This window comes from Anolis sagrei, chromosome 3 (genome assembly GCF_037176765.1).
Source record: "Anolis sagrei isolate rAnoSag1 chromosome 3, rAnoSag1.mat, whole genome shotgun sequence".
NCBI classification, from domain to species: domain Eukaryota; kingdom Metazoa; phylum Chordata; class Lepidosauria; order Squamata; family Dactyloidae; genus Anolis; species Anolis sagrei.
Window position 1 is genome coordinate 47,130,069 of NC_090023.1, and position 21,333 is coordinate 47,151,401.

The 21,333-nt window shown below is 40.1% G+C and overlaps 1 protein-coding gene across 1 annotated transcript in view; it reads right to left on the minus strand.

The window, feature by feature from the left end:
* GUCA1C (guanylate cyclase activator 1C) overlaps positions 1-20,858 on the minus strand; it is a 72,840-nt gene extending 51,982 nt beyond the window's left edge. Inside the window, exon 1 of the mRNA XM_060770654.2 lies at positions 20,503-20,858. Coding sequence (XP_060626637.1) covers positions 20,503-20,706 — 204 coding nt within the window. The 5' untranslated portion in view covers positions 20,707-20,858. The remainder of the gene's footprint in view (positions 1-20,502) is intronic.
* Between the last annotated feature and the right edge of the window lie 475 nt (positions 20,859-21,333).

Sequence of the window (21,333 nt, forward strand, 5' to 3'; positions counted from 1 at the left end):
TACTAGGATTACTTTCTGGTCACATAAAATTGGATCACTCATCTAATGTCCTGTCACGTTCCATCAAACTATAGTTCTCACCCACATCTAAAATCCACATTGAAACTTCTTTTTTCCCCCACCCTTTCCCTGAGGTACAATATCATAGAAGATTCTTTTCTGATTGTCAGAATGCATTTTGATCTCATTCCCTTTCTCATTCACATTCCTATTGGCTTAGATTTTTGTTGTGAGATACCTTAATCGTTTCTATAATGTGTTTCAAAGGCTTTCATGACTGGAATCACTGGGTTGCTGTGAGTTTTCTGGGCTTTATGGCCATGTTCCAGAAGCATTCTCTCCTGACATCTCACCCACATATGTGGCACCTATTTTTTTTAATACTGGTAGCCAGATTTTGTTCATATTCATGGTTTCTTCCTTTCTGTTAAAATTGTCCACATGCTTGTAGGTTTCAATGGCTTCTCTGTGTAGTTTGACATGACAAATCCAATAAATGCTACATTCAGCAAAGGACACAAGGGATCCTTACGCTTCTGCAGGAGTCTCCCTTGCAGCTGTTGACAAGTCTACATAGAGACCATCAAATGCAGCATCATTGTCCAAACATGAATCAAGGAACATGAAAGGCACTGCAGACTACTTCAACCAGAGAAGTCAGCCATAGCAGACCACCTAATGAACCAACCTTGACCACTCTAACAACCACCATGTCAGACTACACAGAGAAACCATTGAAATCGAAAAAGGATTAAAAAATAAAGAAGGAAAGTTTCCTCCACAAGAAGAATTGAAATTTTGGACAGATGACATGTAAAAGCTGTGGCTTGAGAGGGGGGAGGGGAGCACAGTGGTAAGGGACAGAAAATATGTATAAGCAGAAAAATAACACTAGATGCCAAAAGTATGGCAGGTTGTATCGAATAATATGTATCTGCTGTAAAACAGACAATGTATAACAAATGTATTAAACCATGATAAAATAATAAACATATTTTTTAAAAAGAAAAAAAACCATTGAAATCCACAAGGATGTGGACAATTTCAACAGAAAGGAAGAAACCATGAAAATAAACAAAATCTGGCTACCAGTATTAAAAAAAACCCTCTAAAATCATAACAGTAAATAAAGAACAACACTCAAAAACAGGAGAATTCCAAACAAGAATCAATTGGAGCCAGCTAACACCTAACAAATGATTCCCCCAGGCAACAACCAGCCAAGCCTTGATCCTGCAAGGCCATTAAATGCTAATCAAGGTGGCCAGTTGCAACATCCACACCTGCCTCAAAAAGACAAGAGTTCTTTCTCTCACCCTGGACATTCCACAGATATATAAACCTCACTTGCTTAATTTCCAACAGACCCATCAGCCTCTGCGGATACCTGCCATAGATGCGAGTGAAACGTCAGGAGGAATTTGGCTATACAGTCTGGAAAACTCACAGCAACCCATTTCTATAATGTATGCACAACATCTGGAGGGGATAAACAGATTCCACATTAGCTGAGAGTTGGGACATCTAGTTTATTCCTGGGTACATGCTTACGAATATTTTTCTCCACAACATTATTTGAATGATAGATGAGTACCAAACAAATGGAAGCTGGGGCTGTGATATTGGGTCACTGAAGCCATTCTTCAGGGTGGAGCTCTCCAAGGTGCTGAATCCTTCTCCCCACTAGCTTAAGATAGCCCTTTACAGTTTTGACTAAAACTTGGATTTGGCCCTTTCCTCCTCTGTGGTGTGGAAGCCTCTGAAATCCCCTTTAATAAATAAAAGTAGCAATAACTTGCAACTAGATGCCTAACACACAAGTCTCTGCTGTGTGTACTTGAAAGACTCCTTTGTATCCTATCACAAACCAAGCTAACGTTTCTTTCTTGCTGTTTCGTATGGGTCTTTTCAAATAGCTTGTGGGTGGCTTGCATCTGACATGGAACAGGATCATGATATGTATTACACCTGTGCCAGTTACCTCATAATCCCTTCGCTGGAGCTTAACTGAAGAGTGGGAAGCCAGAAAGGCTGCAGATGGTCAGAGATATGATTGCGAAAGGAAAAACAGGACATGCTCTCCCTTCCCCACTCTCACAACCACAATGGTGTAAGTAAGATAAAAGCAAGAACCTTGCACATGATCCACAAAAAATTACTAAAACATGCTATGGGAAAGGAAAGAATTAAAAGCCATTTCATTCTGAAAGCTGGGGCAGGGGAAAAAAATGCTTGACAGATCTCAGTCTCTCAATATCTCTCTTTCTCTTGCTCCAATGTCTTCGAATGTACATAGAACAGAGACAAGCAATGGTGGAGAGGGACATTTTCACCCTTCCAAGGGCCACAATGATGCACTTAGCACATGACATCATGTAAGTTTCAGTTTCAGGTGGTTTTGAGGTAAGTCGGGAGAGGAAGGGTTTTGAAGTGTTTCGTGCTATTTATTTTATTATTTTATTATTATTTTATTATTTCGAACATATATATCCTATCCTTCTCAAGCCCCTAAGGGGGACTTAGGGTGGCTTACAACTGGCAATCATTAGATGCCAGCAAACAAACAATTGCAGTACAGACAATTACCATTAAATAAACCAACAAGATTATAAAAATACATTAAAATATTGACCATTAAGTATTTTACCAACAAACCAGCAATAATTTAATAAAGTGATATGGAAGGGGGGGGGCTCACTATCCTCACCCTTCATATTAAGTATTCCCGCTCCTCTGGTTATTGTCACATTGATTCAAAAAGAGAAACAACATGTTTTTAATGCGGTACTAACCGCATAAAGACTAGCCAAATACAGGAAGAGAAGGATTAATAAGAAGTGCTGGAAATGTGAGAAAAACATAGGTACCTTCATGCACATGTGGTGGGAATGTAAAGTGGTAAAAAAATTGGTATGAGATATATAAAAAGATGGGAGAAATCTTGCAATTAAATTTGAATTCAAACCAGAATACTTCCTATTGGGAATGACAGATTTCCAAATAGATAAAAATGGAGACAAGATCGTCTTCTACCTTATCAAAGTGGCAAGAATAAGTTTAGCCTGCTTCTGGAAAGCAAAAGAAACAGCAACAATGGAAACATGGATCGAGAAAGCAATAGATATTATGAATATGGACCTGTTGACCCAAAAACTTGCACAAAATAGATCAATACTAAACAGAATGGACTGAAGTAACTTTATTAATTTTTTAAAATAGAGAACAATTAAAATGTTTACAAAAATCGAATAAAGAAATCCCTATGGCCAATTTATAGACATAGGTAAGAGACATCCAAATAAGAAGAAAATGTAAAGAAACAAAATAATACCACGTAAAGCGATCTGGAAGTGATAGGGAAAAGGTATGTTATATGTGTGTTTGTATGGTTTTTTTCTTTTTTGTCTTTTTCTTCTTGGTCTCCTCTCCTTCCGCTCCTTTCCCCCCTCCACTCCTACTTTTCTCTAAATCCATGTTCACCCACTTTCACTATATTAAGAACCATAGTCATGTCAATGACCTTTTACCTATAGATTTTCTTTTTTTTAATGTGGTTACATTATTCACCAATAAAAATGATTTTTTTTTAAATAAGAGAAACAAGATAAAACAGGATGGTATAGTATGGTTATAGTATGTATTTGTTAGGGAAAACTACCCTAAAATAAAGCAGAGCACCCCAAAAACAAACAGGATACAAAAGTTGAGCATCAGCTCATTAGCGAGCAGAGTGTGAATTGCTGTGTGATATGACTGTAAAGAATTTAGAGCTTAGGCAGACATGATGCAGAGTCCAGTCTTTAAAAAATCACAGAAGGTTTATTCACAATAATAAAGAACTACATTTCTTCATTGTAAATAAGTGGGTCTGAGCTACTCTAACACCCATCTCTTCTAAGGTTTCAAGAACGGGAAGAAAAACACCAATCACTACATCTCTCTGACACACACACACACAGAGAGATCTCAAAACACACAGCATATACTCTCCAAACTCAAGTGTAAGAAGGCAGATTCAAAAATCTTGCAGTAGAAAAGTATCAATTTTAAACAACCAATCAGAATGAGAGCAGAAACAGAGAAGAGAGAATAAAAAGATACATTCCCAACTGCCATTCAGGAGACATGGGGGAAAGGAATTCCCTCAGCCTATACGAAACTAACTAAACTGTTCCACACTGAGGACTTGAGACTTGGGCAGTGTGGGGTTGAATCCCAACAGTATTAACATTGTTTCTCACTGCATGCCCCTTGTGTCTTTTATTATCTCAGATCACCCAGCTGTTGTTTCAGTTTGAAATTTATTTGCAAAATTTTATAATAAATTCCAATTCCAATGTTAGTCCCAGCTACAGTAGATTCACAGAACTGATTGGATATATCTATGTGTTAATTTACAATTCAGTAATTATTATAATATTTATTTATACCCCATTTTATCTCCCCAAAGGGAACTCAATTGAATCAGTGGGGATACTCTCCTCTTCTCTAACCAACAGTATTCAAGTTAGATTGGGACAGTATCTCCTTCTGATCTTCCATCAACACTAGGTGGCTACATAAGATCACATTAATTATGATACTGCATTTCCATTCCATGGTGCCTGATCTTTGCTGCAATCACTGTCACAGACTGGCATTCTCACTCAAAAATGGTGGTGAGGAAGGGGATTAATTTCTATGATGTAATTTCATAATTTTATTTGATACATTTATTAGTCATCTCACAAGTTATTGCTTCTACTGGCCTGTTAATAACAGTTGATAACAGTTAAATGATTATGAATATGATAGTAGCAGTAATAAAAATACAAATAATCATTCTGTAGTAATAATAATAGGGCCCCCTGGTGGTCCAGTGGGTTAAACCGCTGAGCTGCTGAACTTGCTGATCAAAAGATTGGTAGTTCGAATCCAGGGAGCGGGGCGAGCTCTCACTGTTAGGCACAGCTTCTGCCAACTTAGTAGCTTGAAAACATGCAAATGTGAGTAGATCAATAAGTACCGCTTTTATGGAAAGGTAATGGCACTCCATGCAGTCATGCTGGCCACATGATCTTGGAGATGTCTATGAACAACAGCGGTTCTCCGACTTAAAAATGGAGACGAGCACCATCTCCCAAGAGTTGGACATGACTAGACTTGGGAAACCTTTATCTTTACTAGTAATAATAATAGTAATAATAATAGTTCCTGCCATTCCCCCGTTTGCCTACCCAATAGCACAGCTAGGGCTATTTAGTCTCTTTCATGATCTTATATTTTGTTTTGTTTTTTATCGTGTCAGGTGTGACTTGAGAAACTGCAAGTCACTTCTGGTGTGAGAGAATTGGCTGTCTGCAAGGATGTTGCCCAGGGGAATGCCTGGATGTTTTGATGTTTTATCATCCTTGTGGGAGGCTTCTCTCATGTCCCCGCATGAGGAGCTGGAGCCGATAGAGGGAACTCATCCGCGCTCTCCCTGGATTCGAACCTGCGACCTGTCTGTCTTCAGTCCTGATGGTACAGGGGTTTAATCTACTGCGCCACCGGGGGCTTATGACATGGTCTTATTCACATAAGACCATGTCATAAGCCCCCGGTGGCGCAGTAGATTAAACATAATATGACTGCAAAAGCCATTCCAACCAAGTTATTTTTTTATCATAAATTACAAATTAAGTACGAGTGGCACTCCTTATTCACAGATTCTGCATCCATGGATGTCTTGAAAATAAAAACAAATAAAGCACATACACCAAATAAAACACACACCTAAAAGCAAGCTTTGATTTTGCCATTTTATATAAGAAACATCATTTTACTATGCCATAGTATGGGACTTGAGCACTTATAGACACACTCCATATGTCTCCTGCAAGCTTATAAATACAGTCTGGAAATGCCCAAATGAGGCATGAAACATCTTTTGCACTATCACGAATCCAGTCTGGAAGAAATTTCAGATCTAAACAGTAAAGCAAAAGTATTCTCCAGGGAAGAATGTGCTATTCTAACAAAAGAACCTTTCTTTGGACAAAGGAACTGGCAAAACCATCTCTGGTGTTTAAGTATCCTATTTATTTTTATACAAAGATGGGTTTAAAGTTAATTTGTGACATATCAAACTGAACCCATGACACATGCTATGAAAAGGTTTTGTGGTTCATAAAGACCTATACCAGAGACACCAGAGGCCCCTTCTACACAGCTGTATAAAATCCACATTGTATTTATTTTAAAACATTTATATTCCACCCTTCTCATCTAGAAGGGGACTCAGGGCAGAGCACAGCATCTATATAACAAACATTCAATTCCAGAACATAAAATAGACTATAAATATACACAAGTACTAAAATCAGTTACCATATATACTCGAGTATAAGCCGACCCGAATATAAGCTGAGGCACCTAATTTTACTACAAAAAACTGGGAAAATGGATTGACTCAAATATAAGCCAAGGGTGGAAAATGCAGCAGCTACTGGTAAATTTCAAAATAAAAATAGATACCAATAAAATTATATTAATTTAGGCATCAGTAGGTTAAATGTTTTTGAATATTTACATAAAACTGTAATTCAAGATAAGACTGTCCAATTCTGATTAAACCATTATTCTAACCTTCTTCAATGTAAATATGCTTACATGTCCTCCAATAATAATAGAGTAAAATAATAATAATAATAGAGTAAAATAATAAATGTAACACTAACAATAATAGAGTAAAATAATAAATGTAGTAATAACAACAATAATAAAATAATAAATTTAACAACAACAACAACAACAAAGTAAAATAATAAATAACATTGACTCAAGTATAAGCCGGGGGAGACTTTTTCAGCCTAAAAAAAGGACTGAAAAACTAGGCTTATACTCAAGTATATACAGTATATATAATTTAAAATCAATTGTTTAAAACCATATCGGCTCTGATCAGCGGAGTGGGTTTCCTATTATTACTTTATTAATGGTTCTGGCCCAGTTTACCTGTCCGAACATATCTCCTGCTACAAACCATCTAGGACCTTAAGAACATCCGGGGAGGCCCTGCTCACTGTCCCCCCACCATCACAATTGTGGTTGGTGGGGACAAGAGACAGGGCCTTCTCCGTGGTGGCCCTTCGGCTATGGAATTACCTCCCAAATCAAATCAGATCCACTTGTTCCTTCCTGACCTTCCAGAAAAAGGTGAAATCCTGGCTGTGGGATCAGGCCTTCACGGAGTAGACCGACGTGATGGTAAAGCAATGGTTTAATGGACTCTGTTGGACTCAAATGGACTGTGTGTAGGATGACGATTTAATTCTGGTGATTGTTCTAATGTTTTACTGTTTTATGATGTTTTTATAATGTTTTATACTGTTTTTATCTAAGATGTATATTTATGCTTTGTTGTCAGCCGCCCTGAGTCCCTCTGCGGAGGTTGAGATAGGATGGGATATAAATGTCAGAAATAAATAAATATTACAATGTCCCAAAGGCTTGGTCCCACAGCTAAGTTTTTACCATCTTTCTGAAGGACAGGAGGGAGAAGGCTGATCTAATCTCACCAAGGAGGGAGTTTCGATGACGGTGGCAGAACCTAGTGCATGGGCCTCACCAGAAGATCTTAGTCTCCACAGTAGTTCATAGAGGGAAATATGTGCAGACAGGTAAACTGGGCCGGGGCCATTTAGGACTTTATAGGCCAAAGCCAGCAATTTGAATTACATTATCTGTTTTGAGCTGGATTATATGGCAGTGTAAATGAAGATAATCCAGTTCAAATCATATAAAATGGATTTTCTGCTTAGATAATGTGGATTATCTGGCAGTGTAGAAGGGGCCAGAGTCAGCACCACAGTAACTTTGCTGACTGGAAGAATCTGGGAGTTCTAGTAATTTTCCAGAGTTCTAGATCAGTGGTTCTCAACCTGGGGTCCCCAGATGTTTTTGGTGTTGAAGGCCAAAAACATCTGGGGACCCCAGGTTGAGAACCACTGTTCTAGATATTTACCAAGCTAGTATCTTAGGCTAAATGTATTGGGAGAAGGAAATGAGAACAAGGGAAACACTATATGCTCTGACCCAAAGATGCTTAGGCCCAGGCCCGTAGCCAGGATTTCGTTTTGGGGGGGGGGGGGCTAATTTTTTTTCAGGGGAGGTTCGGGGGGGGGGGCTGATTTTCGGGGGGGGGGCTGAGTCTGAGTGAAAGAGGGTCTAGCCTAGCAAACCTTTTGTATCATTACCCCAATACCCCCATGCATATGGGATATATTGAGTATGGTGATCAGATCATGATATGAATAAACATAACAGTTTAAATAATGCACCAGTTGACGAACCACCATGAGCATTGGGGGGGGGGGGGCTGAAGCCCCTCAAGCCCCCCCCCCCCCCGGCTACATGCCTGCTTAGGCCCCTTCTACACTGCCATATAATACAGATTATCAAAGCAGATAATCCACATTATCCACTTTGAACTGGATTATATGAGTCAACCATAGTTTCTGGGAGAGGGAGAGAAATAATATTTCCCTGTTTCGAAAATAAGAGAATTCTTAGCTAAAGCAGCTGTTTACTATTCATTTTCACAAACTTGGGGAGACAGAATAAAGAGAATTCAATCTAGATATAAACATAACAGTATTTCAGTGGAAGACTCCAGGAGTTATCCAGGCCAACCCCCTTCTGTCAGAAAAAAAACATAATCAAAGCACGCCCAACAGATGGCCATCCAGCCTTTGTAATAATAACAATAACAACAACAACAACAACAACAACAACAACAACAATAATAGAAGTAACCCCAGGGGCATCTGCCATGCAGTAAAGGCACAATCAAAGCACTCCAACAGATGACGACCCAGCCTTTGTAGTAGTATCAGCAGCAGTAGTAGTAGTAGTAGTAGTAATGATAATAGCATTTCATAACTGTGCGGTTTTCTGGCATTGTATATTTTTGCCGCTTCTTTGAATGTTCATTTGTATTTTGATTCTGTAGCCTGCTTGTCGATGGATGTCCAGAATCAGCAGCATCCACTGTGGTCCTTTTTATCCTAGGTGTCAACCGAGCCAGTATAGACTTCATTTTGGTTTGATTCTTCATAATGCTAATGAGTTAGGTGCTCTTAGTTCCTCTCCTCAGCTGAGACCTCTCTGACTTGGTTGAACCTGCTGTTAGTTACACTAATGCCAGCACAGCTCTCAGCATCCTTGGAGCAGTTAAGCCCCCCACCACGACAAGGTGGCACCCTAGAAGGTCTGGTGGCAGAGGACTCTTACAAGTAAAACAAGCAGTTAAAGAAGAAAAACACGCCCTGGCAGCATATGTCAAGGAAAGCCAAGAACCTGCTTTAATTGAAGTCAATAATCAGAAACTTCTCAAAGCACAGCAGACAAAGAACCAGTACAAGAAACCTGCACTACAAACCAGAGCTGACAGCTGGCACAACAAAGCATTGCATGGGTAGTTCCTTGACAAACTTGAAGGAAAAGTTGACAAGGAGAAGACCTGGTTATGGCTCACGAATGGAACACTGAAGAAGGAGACAGAAGGCCTGATTCTTGCAACCCAAGAGCAAGCCATCAGAACAAATGCAATTAAGACCAGGATCGAAAAATCAGCAGATGACCCAAAATGCAGACTGTGAAAGGAAGCTGATGAAACCATTGACCATATCCTCAACTGCTGCAAGAAAATTTCACAGATGGACTACAAACAAAGACACAACACTGTGGCCCAGATGATTCACTGGAACTTATGTCACAAGTACCACCTGCCAGCAGTAAAGAATTGGTGAGATCATAAACCCGCAAAGGTCGTGGAAAATGAACACGCAAAAATACTGTGGGACTTTCAAATCCAGACTGGCAAAGTTTTGGAACACAATACACCAGACATCGTGATTGTGGAAAAGAAAAAAGTTTGGATTATTGATGTCTCCATACTGGGTGACAGTCGCATTGAGGAAAAACAACAGGAAAATCTCAGCCACTATCAAACACCTCAAAATCAAACTGCAAAGGCTCTGGCATAAACCAGTACATATGGACCCAGTGGTCATTGGTGCACTGGGCGTGGTGCCAAAAGATCTCAGCCGGCATTTGGAAACAATAAACATCGACAAAATCACAATCTGTCAACTGCAAAAGGCCACCTTACTTGGATCTGCACACATCATTCGAAAATACATCACACAGTCATAGACGTTTGGGAAATGTTCAACTTGTGATTTTTTTTTAATACGAAATCCAGCATATAGATCTCGTTTGCTGTGACATACTGTGTTTTGTGTCAGAATAATAATAATAATAATAATAATAATAATAATAGCAGAAACCCCAGGGGCCATCCAGTTCAACTCCCTTCTGCCATTCAGGAAAAGCACAATCAAAGCACCTCCTGAGTGGTGGGAGGGAAATAGGTTTTTGGGAGCAAGCAAAGTGAGGGGGGAAAGATCTGCGTGGCGAGGAAAGTGAGGGAAAAAAGGCTTATGACAGCAAAGGAAGCAAGGAAAGGCAAAAAGGCAAGTGGAAGGAGGGGGAAGAGCAGGAAAGAGGAGGGAAAGTTTGGAGGGTGAGGAGGAAGGAAGGAAGTGTGGAGCTCCTAAGGGCTCCAGGGAGCATACTCTAAGAACTGCTGCGGTAGAGCGAAAGTATGCACCATGGCACTATACTGACTGGGAGGAAGGGGGTGGAGGGAAGGGGAAAGACACAGATCTCCTGGAGCATCTGTGCAAGTTGCAGCAAACAATTAATGCAAATTGTAGCAAGCTGTTGCATTACTAGGTGAGCTGAAGATTTGCACACAGGCCTTCACTTTTACCCAGCGTTTACCCCTCCCCCAAAGAAACGGGAGAGTTTACACCCCCAGCCCATACCTGGAAATTATGCACAAAATAATTTGGGGGGGGGGGCTGAATTTTTTTCAGGAGGGTTTTCGGGGGGGGGGTGTGAGTTTCAGGGGGGGGCTGAGTCTGAGTGAAAGAGGGTCTACCCTAGCAAACCTTTTTTATCGTTACCCCAATACCCCCATGCATATGGAATATATTGAGTATGGTGATCAGATCATGATATGAATAAACATAACAGTTTAAATAATGCACCAGTAAGGCTTTTTGGCGAACCACCATGAGAATTTGGGGGGGGGGGGGGCTGAAGCCCCTCAAGCCCCCCCCCCCCCCCCCCCCCCCGCCCAGCTACATGCCTGTCCTATTGTCTACTATGTAAGACAATATGGCTTACATAGTAGAGTTTAGTATTTTGGCCATGTTGCCTGTGGATTTCAGAGTTGTAATTCAATATACCTGGAGTGCCAAGGTTGGGTAAGGTTGTTCTAGCAAAACCTGGCTCTTCCTTTGTCCTGTCTTGTTTAACTTTGTTGTTTCAAGCACATTTCCAATACAAAGGGTTCAAGGATCTCAACCTGACACTTCCTGGAATACTAGCATCGGAGATAAACAATGTTATCTAATAATATGTTAAACATTCAATCAGCGAACGAAAAACAAACATCATTGTGCCACTGATAAAATAATATTAAGGTCATGGCTCATTGGGAAGGAAATTAGGGAATAGGGGAACCCTAGAAAATGACTGTGTAACACCCCTCTCCCCTTTAGAGTTTATTTATTTATTTATTTATTTACTTTGCTTATATACCGCAGTTCTCAGCCCAGGGGTGACTCACTGCGGTGTACAACATAGAAAAACAAGGTGCAAAATACAAGACTCAGTATAAAATAATCCACAATTCATCATTATCAAAAAACATCTTCATCAAAAACATCATCATTACTACAAAAGCCATTCCGTGTCGTCTCATCATCAAAAACCACAATCCAGTATCATTTTCCGTTGTTCCAATCCTATGGTCAGTTACCAATCATTGCACTTCTTGTTCAAACGCCTTCTTAAACAGCCAGGTCTTTAATTTCCTGCGGAACATCAACAGGGAGGGAGCTAGTCTGATGTCCACGGGAAGAGTGTTCCACAGCTGAGGAGCCACCACCGAGAAGGCCTTATCTCTCGTCTCCACCAGCCGTGCCTGTGAAGCAGGCAGGATCGAGAGCAGAGCCTCCCCGGAAGATCTCAAAGTCCTTGTGGGCTCATAGGTCGAGAGGCGGTCAGTTAGGTATCTTGGGCCGGAACCGTTTAGGGCTTTATAGGCCAACGCCAGCACCTTGAATTGGGTCCGGTAGCAGATTGGCAGCCAGTGGAACTGGTACAACAGGGGGGTTGTATGCTCCCTGCGTCCCGCTCCCATTAGTATCATGGCTGCCGCACGTTGGACCAATTGGAGCTTCTGGGCCGTCTTCAAAGGCAACCCCACGTAAAGAGCGTTGCAGTAGTCTAAACGGGATGTAACCAGAGCGTGGACTACTGTGGCCAAGTCAGACTTCCCAAGGTACGGGCGCAGCTGGCGCAAGAGCCTAAGCTGTGCAAATGCTCCCCTGGTCACCGCCGAGACCTGGGGCTCCAGGCTCAGCGATGAATCCAGGATCACACCCAAGCTGCGAACCTGTGCCTTCAAGGGGAGTGCGACTCCATCCAGCACAGGCTGTAACCCTATACCCTGTTCGGCCTTGTGACTGACCAGGAGTACCTCTGTCTTGTCTGGATTCAATTTCAATTTGTTCTCCCTCATCCAGACCGTTACAGCGGCCAGCCACCGGTTCAGTTTATCTTACTTGGAAGACAACATAATTCAAGAAATTTAATAGCAGGAAGAAATTCAGGAGAAAGGTCCCCCTCTCCTCCCCCCATTACTTGAAAAAGAGAAAGACATCAGCTTGCGGCTCAGACTATTTTTCACAAATGTGTCATAAATACAATTCAATCTATTATTTGCAAACAGGGGTAACATTAAACCCCATGTTCTTAGTTTCCTGTTGTTATAGAAAATATTGAAATATGACTTCCTAAGATTTCTTAAATAGTCAAAGAGATCATGAAAAAAATAGCAGGGAATTTAATCTTTAAGTTTCATGGCACCACATTTATTTGAGTAATTCACTTAGTTCTGGATCTGTTTTCATAACAAATTTAGCAGTCTCATGCTGAAATATCAATCCATAAAATAATATGTGTTTTGCTATTCAACTAACTGATTGATGAACTACTGAATCAAAATAAATGCACACGCACACGCTCATGCACACATACACAAATTTTCTATGCACAACTATTTCCTAAAGATTGTTGAGTCATTAATAATACACACAGTCAGTTGGTATGGCTATCAAGAATCAAACCAGAGCAGTTTAGATCAGTTTGAACCAGCAACACAGATAATTTATAATGGAGTGGGGAAACCTAATTTCATTCAATAGGACAAATCCAAAAGGAAAGAAGCAGAAATTGGAAACATTATCTGTTAGGACTACATTCCCCCAAATTTCTTGGCTCATAAAGGCTAGTGGATTCTGGGGGCTGTAGCCTGAAAGTGTCTTTTTCAAACTTTAAATATTTGAGAGGAGGGAATGGGTGGACAACCTGCATTTCCTAAATCCAGTCCCAGACCAGGTATCTCAGACCTCTTCCACACAGCTGAATAACATCCCACATTTTTTTGCTTTGAATTGGAATATATGGCAGTGTGGACTCAGGGTCCTTCCACACAGCCCTATAACCCAGAATATCAAGGCAGAAAATCCCACAATATCTGCTTTGAACTGAGTCCACACTCACTCAGCCTTGATATTCTGGGATATAGGTCTGTGTGGAAGAGCCCCCAGATTACCCAGTTCAAAGCTGATTTTCTGCCTTGATATTCTGGGTTACATGGTTGTGTAGAAGGGCCCTTAGACTCTGGATCATCTTCTTAGGGCAAAGGAGAAGGAATCCCAGTACTGCATGAAGAAATACGTACTTCTGTATATGCCATCCTTTGTTAGTCATGCGTTTTGAAATATTGAATGGCATGCTGTAGTAAACTTTGATGTTCAGTTTCTCGTGGTCAGTGGCATCACCTGGGTTCCCTTCCTTTGATAAGGGCAAACCTTGCACCATCCTCAGGTTTTGGCCTAGGTTGATATTTATCTAATTACGAGAGGAATGCTAGAAGATGAAATGGAATACCGGGTAATTTACATCAAATGTTAGGTAAGGAGAAGAGTGTGGGGCATGGGGAATCACTTGTCCTATACCCTACTTTACCTGGCTTCCCCCCAAACCTCATCCCACAGGTGAACCAATTCCTGGGCCATTTGCTGAGAATGATGAGTAATGATAAGAACTAGTATCACTATTAATATTCAGAGTTATACTTAATAACCCTAGCTACTGGCATGGCTCATTGGCTCTGAGAGTTATAGTCCAAAAACGTAACTTCCTAAAGCTTTGAATTGCTTTGACTGAAGATGGATTTTGGTTCTTTGACTTAATCAAAGGTAAGGATCACATGATAATTCAGATGTTGTTGGACTGCAACTCCCAACATTTTCATTTACTTGGCTGGCCAGGGATTACTGAGAGTTGAAACCAAAAACATACAAAGGGCCACATGATTACTGCCTTATGTTGAAATTTCCAAGTATACTAGACCTACTGAAATGTAGATAAGCATTACTATTCAGAGACTGTTTGAACAGACCTGCTCTAGTTGGGACTAGCTATTAGATTTAGTGGGTTGCTGTAAGTTTTTCAGGCGGCATGGCCATGTTCCACAAGCATTCTCCTGACGTTTCACCTGCATCTATGGCAGGCATCCCCATAGATGCAGGCGAAATGTCAGGAGAGAATGCTTCTGGAACATGGCCATACAGCCCGAAAAACTTACAGCAACCCAATGATTCCGACCATGAAAGCCTTTGATGACACAATTAAATTTAGGCTGCTCCCTGGTATTTCAGGTTAAATTGACTAAAATGAATTAGGGTAAGCAAGGCCTACAAGAGGTGGGGGAAGCAGGTACACATTACAAATTATTGCCCGTACTACAATATCCTGCCTATTGTCCAAAATTGGGACTACAGGAAATTGATAGTTTAATGTGTGATTCGCTAAAACATACAAAAGCAAAACCTTAAAATGGAACCAAACTATTCACATCATGAAGACAATTAAAATCCTACAACTGAAAGGGATTAAAAACCAGCTTTAGTAAAAAATAATAGAGCACCCTTTAAAACCCTTTCTTTAAAAACTCTTAAAGATGATATACATTCGTGTTTTAAAGCAGGGGCTCCCGCTCTCCTGTCGCGTGGTTGCCTCTTGCAGAATTCTGGAGCTTGTAGTTTAGGGAGGGGCGTTTGGAATTCTCAGCCAGAGAGGTCCTTGGTTTCTTAATAGAAGAGCAGGAGCCCCTCTTTTAAAACACTAATGTTCTAGGTTCTAAAGGCCTGCTAGAATAATAAAACAAAAAACAAAACAAAACAAAAGCATTTGCATACAAATAGAACTATAGTAAGAAGGGGTTTGCTTTAAAGGGAGTTCCAGGGCTTAGGAGTAGCCACTGAGAAGCCCATATCTCCCATTCCTTTCAACCATGTCTGTGAAAGTGGTGGGGCTGAGAGAAGAGCTTCTCCTGTGGATATCTGGATTAAGCAGATTCATACAGAGAGATATGTATGTTAGATAGCCTGGACCTAGGTCTTATGGGTGATAACAAGCACTTTGAATTGTGTCCAAAACCAACTAGAAGTCAGTGTTTATTGTTTATTTATTAATATTGTCACTGTGCCCCTCCCCAATTTACACTATACCAGCTGAAGTTTCCAGACCATCTTAGGGAGCAGCTCCATACACAGAAATTTACAGTAATGGGATGTAAATAAGGAATTTATCACATAACCAGATAAGACATGTCAGGGGATGAATGCAGTTAACATAGAAGTTTGAAGTGTGCAAAACACCATTGGTCACCAACTAAGCCTGGACATCCAGGCTCAAAGCAGAACCCATGAGTACACTCAAATTGTAAACCTGTGTCTTCAAGGGGAGTGTATCCTCATCCGGCACAGGCACAATCCCTTATCCTCAATCTGCATTCTGACTGACCAAGACCACCTCCATTTTGTATAGATCAAACTTCAATTTGTTTGTCTTCATCCAATTCATTACTGAAGGCAGATACTGGTTTAGAATGGAAACAATGTCCTTGGAGTTAGCTGGGAATGATAAATAGAAGGGAGTTATAAGTGTTGATAGCACTGAACCCCAAATATTTAGACAACCAGCTCTTTCTAATAATAATAATAATAATCATCATCATCATCATCATCATCATCATCATCAAACATGAACCTGTGAAAACTGTGGTCAACAGAGAATACATTCAAAGGGACAGAAAAATTCTCAAAAGTAAGCTCAATGGAGACAGTACCATCAAGGCCATAAATACCTGGGCCATACCTGTCATAAGATACACTGCTGGCATCATAAACTGGACACAGGCAGAACTGGACAATTTGAACAGAAAAACAAGAAAAGGCATGACTCTTCATAATTCACTACATCTTTGCAGTGATGTTGACCGAATATATCTGCCTAGAAGGTCTGGTGGCAGAGAACTTTTACAAGTAAAACAAGCAGTTGAAGAAGAAAAACACACCCTGGCAGAATATGTAAAGGAAAGCCAAGGACCTGCTTTAATTGAAGTCAATAATTAGAAACTTCTCAAAGCACAGCAGAGAAAAAACCAGTACAAGAAACCTGCACTACAAACCAGAGCTGACAGCAGGCACAACAAAGCATTGCATGGGTGGTTCCTTGACAAAATTGAAGGAAAAGCTGATAAGGAAAGGCCTGGTTATGGCTCACAAATGGAACACTGAAAAAGGAAACAGAAGGCCTGATTCGTGCAGCCCAGGACCAAGCCATCAGAACAAATGCAATAAAGGCCAGGATTGAAAAATCAGCTGATGACCCAAAATGCAGACTGTGTAAGGAAGCTGATGAAACCATTGATCATATCCTCAGCTGCTGCACGAAAATCGCACGGACTGACTACAAACAGAGGCACAGCTCTGTGGCCCAAATGATTCATTGGAACTTATGTCATAAGTGCCACCTGCCAGTAGTAAAGAACAGGTGGGATCACAAACCTGCAAAGGTAGTGGAAAATGAACATGAAAAAATACTGTGGGACTTTCAAATCCAGACTGACAAAGTTTTGGAACACAATGCACTAGACATCACGATTGTGGAAAAGAAAAAAGTTTGGATTATTGATGTCGCCATACCAGGTGACAGCCGCATTGAGGAAAAACAACAGGAAAAACTCAGCCACTATCAAGACCTCAAAATCAAACTGCAAAGGCTCTGGCATAAACCTGTACAGATGGTCCCAGTGGTCATTGGCACACTGGGTGCCGTGCCAAAAGATCTCAGCCGGCATTTGGAAACAATAAACATTGACAAAATCACGATCTGTCAACTGCAAAAGGCCACTTTACTTGGATCTGCATGCATCATTTGAAAATACATCACACAGTCCTAGACGCTTGGGAAGTGTTCAACTTGTGATTTTGTGATATGAAATCTAGTGTATATATCTTGTTTGCTGTGACATACTGTGTTTTTGTGTCAGTAAAATAATAATAATAATAATGATAATAATAATGTCTTTCTTACCTGCTGCTCCCTATATATGTTGAATATGATGGGATGCAGAAAAAAAACCTTGGTGGATTACCCACACTAGGAATTGGAGGGGGAAGAACTGGTCAGGAGCCAAGAAATCCCCTATATTCCCATCTACCAGGAAGGAACAGAGTTGATGTAAAACAACATCTGTTCCATCTGAGTCAGGTGGTCCAGAAGCCTACCATAACAGATGATATTGAAAGTTGCTGAGGTACCCAGCAGAGCTAACATATTCTCCCTCTCCAGTTCCTAGTAGGTCATCCACCAAGGCAACCAAATATGTATCTTTGCCAAAACCAGAGCTGAAACTAGATAAAATACAATCTCAGTTTCCACAGTATTAGTACTCATATCTGAAAAAAATTATCTCTATGCATTTTCTAGGCCCTCTATCTATGAACATGGCAGCCATACTATAATTTGTTTTACGCAGGAACTCCTAGAGCTGGAAGGGCACCACATGCTCCAGTACCTTGCCCCAAACTTGAATGTTATACTGACTGAAAACTACCTATTATACAAGGGTAGAGGAAATAAATGTCAACAAAGACCTTCTAATTGCATGCTTTAGGCAAGTTGTAATCTGCTTTGTTGTAAGGAGGCACGGATATCCACCCACTCAACCAGTCCACTTTTGTCCGATTTGATGAACCAAGGAAATGGGATGTAGCACACTTCTTCAAGGATCTTATCCACATCCTTGGACTGCACAAATAAGAAAGAATCCAATATTACTGGACAAGTAGGGACCAAAGTTGCATCCACTGGGGCTGGCTTGTCTATAGTTAGAGAGGATCCAAGTGATTTTATCTGCAAAGTGTGAAAACTTGTCATATGCTGTGCATGCTTTTGTCTTATATAGCAATATATAACCTCCCATTTTCCCTTGCCACAGCTAATGGCTACTTAACTCTTTCTCAGTTTGTCTGCTCACTGCTCACTTGCTTTCTTTGTGAGAACTCTCCAGGTGGCATGCCAACAAAGCCTTTTCCAAGCCCACCAAAATTAGGGAGGGAACAAGAAGGGAAAAGGAGAAAAGCACTTTCCTCAGCTCCTTCACCTCCAAACAGAGTTGACAGCCCCTTGACCATTTGGCCTAAAGCCACCACCCTGGTCCAGGGTTACTTGACCATACTGCCAGAGTACAGTCACCCATCATAGGCCTTAACTCATAATATATATCAGCTACTCATGGACAGGTGAGACAGGTTGTAAAATTATTATTATTATTTTGCTGATGTCAAAATCTGAATTTCAGGATAAACTTTCCTCTAGTGACCTTTGGCAGGATTAACAGGTTGTGATAAATAATTTTTTAGATTTCCCAGAATGCAAAAGAGGTTAAAAGCACTGTGGAAGGACCTGGTTAGATCTAGTCACATGGTATGACCTGGAGTGTCTGAGTAGTATCCCACTTTTCTTCCATGGGTGGGATTCAAAGCACCATACAAAGATTTTTTAAAAAAACTCACAAATACATAAAATACATAATTAATAAAAACATCATAAGCCAATTTAAAGGAAATAACCCGATTTGACACCATATACAACAAATGAATTACTTGCAACAACTACCATTAAAAATTCCTTAACCTCAGGTTACTGAGGTTATTCATCAAAGAGTTTATACAAGCTCCTAAGAAATTCAATTTTTGTAAGGATGTGTTACAGTTGTCAGGTCCAATAAAGCAATCAGAGGTAAATATTATCTGGTGGTGCCTATTATCATTCATCTAGGAAGGTGAATGATAATAGGCTCCACAAAAAGGTTTTATTATGTATCAAATAACAACAAGAACAACAATGGGGGAATCACACAACCAGCGCTTTCCAAAACATTCTCATACAAATGGACACAAAAGGGAACTTTATGACACCAGTGGGGTGTATGCACTATATACAAAAATGGAATTTCTTTTAAATTGTTTTAAATTGCTTTTAAATTTTGTTAGATTTTAGCTATTCTTGTAAGCCGCTCCGAGCCCCAGGGGCGTGGTGGCATATAAGTCCAATAAATAAATAAATAAATAAATAAATAAATAAATGAGTCTCAAGCCATCTTGTTGATCGCTGTGGGATATATGGTAGGGTTTTTTTAAAAATGAAAACATATATATGGTTTTCATAAAACATTTAAGCCTATTGATCCATATAGTGAGCATGTTTTTGGGGGGAGTGGAGTACGGTGGGATTTCTGGCCCATTCCTTCAAAATGGCCAGGATTATAAACATAATTTCTCTCTTTCCTGCTGCATGAGCAGCAATTGAAAAGTTGCATTTCCAAATCTTACACTACCATCTCTAACCATTATACAACACTACTTCCTCTATAATTGTTCTATTGATATGACTCTCAATCTCACTAAGGCCAAGAACTCTTCGTGTGGCCTTGAGGCAAACTGCTTATTTTTTTTGCCGCCATCCCCCTATAGAAATATAACAACTCATCTGTCCAACAAAGCTGTTGCATTGTCAACCATGATAATATTTGTACGCTATTCTTATCCTAATAGATACAGAACATATTAATAAGTAATAAATACTGATAGTACAGTCATTGCCATGGTAAAAGAAATATCCAGGAAAAAGCCTCAAGAGCTACAATTTTGTACTTTCAACAAAAACACCTATTGTGCACTTAAAACCTTCTTGTCAAGTATATGAAACATCACCGGTAGGCATTAATGGGCTAAGCAGAAGTGATCTGATTAGAGAGCCATAGAAGAGCAAGCCATAGAGATTCAGCAGTCAAGCAAGGACTTCATTTAAAAGGAAACTAATAGTTACAAATGGGTATTTTGATCATTTCTTTTCAAGCACTCATTCCACAACATCGTAATAAGCTGAAATGCATCTAGGCTGTATTAAGGTAACAATTAAAGGTAATTTCAGAGTACTACATTAACAGAACGAACAGTGCAAATATGGAAAAAAATGCTTCCTTACCTTATTCATGTCAAATGTTTCAAAGACTTGCTCAACATATTTATTAGCTTCTTGGTTGAGTCCTTGTAGACCCAACACTGATTTAAATTCATGTAGACAAAGCTGTCCCGATGGACATTCCCTCATAAACTTTGTATACCAGTGGTGGATCTCCATGGCATTAATGTCATCTTGTGACCCAGCGGCACCCATGATGATCAACATTCCAAATATCCTTTTTTAAAAGTATATTTTCATCCAAATGATTGTTCAGTCGAGTGGTAATGGCTTTGCTTGCAAGCACCATTCAGATACCTTGCCATGTAAGAAAGCGCTACCATAAACCTCTTTACAGATCACAGCAGAAACAGGCTATGTATAGCTAGCTTCCTAGCAAGATTACCTCCAGGGAGAGTTTAAATGCAGAAAGGTTTTATCAATGGGTGGCAGTCTATCTTCAGCCAGAAATAAACAGTAAGATGCCTCTGGATGTTAGTTACTGCACCATTTTGGATGACAATCTCGTCCCCCCCCCCCCCCCCCGTAGATGTAGCTTACTTGAATGTTGAATACCTGTGATTTTTGGAATCTGACTCCCTTTAAGATGTGAGACGTTGAGAAGAGGTGTACAGTGCTTTCTCAAGAAAGCTTATCCCTGGATGACCCCCTCCATAAATGCTTACTTTTCCCATTGGCACCACACTAAAATCTTTGTGTTTTCCAATTTTCAAAAGTTCATAGAATAACCAGTGTGATGTTCTGATGTCAAGAGTTATTTTAAAAGTAATTTTATATTGATTTTATTGCTGTCCTATGGGAATGGAAAAGAAAAATATTTGGGAGAAGGACAAC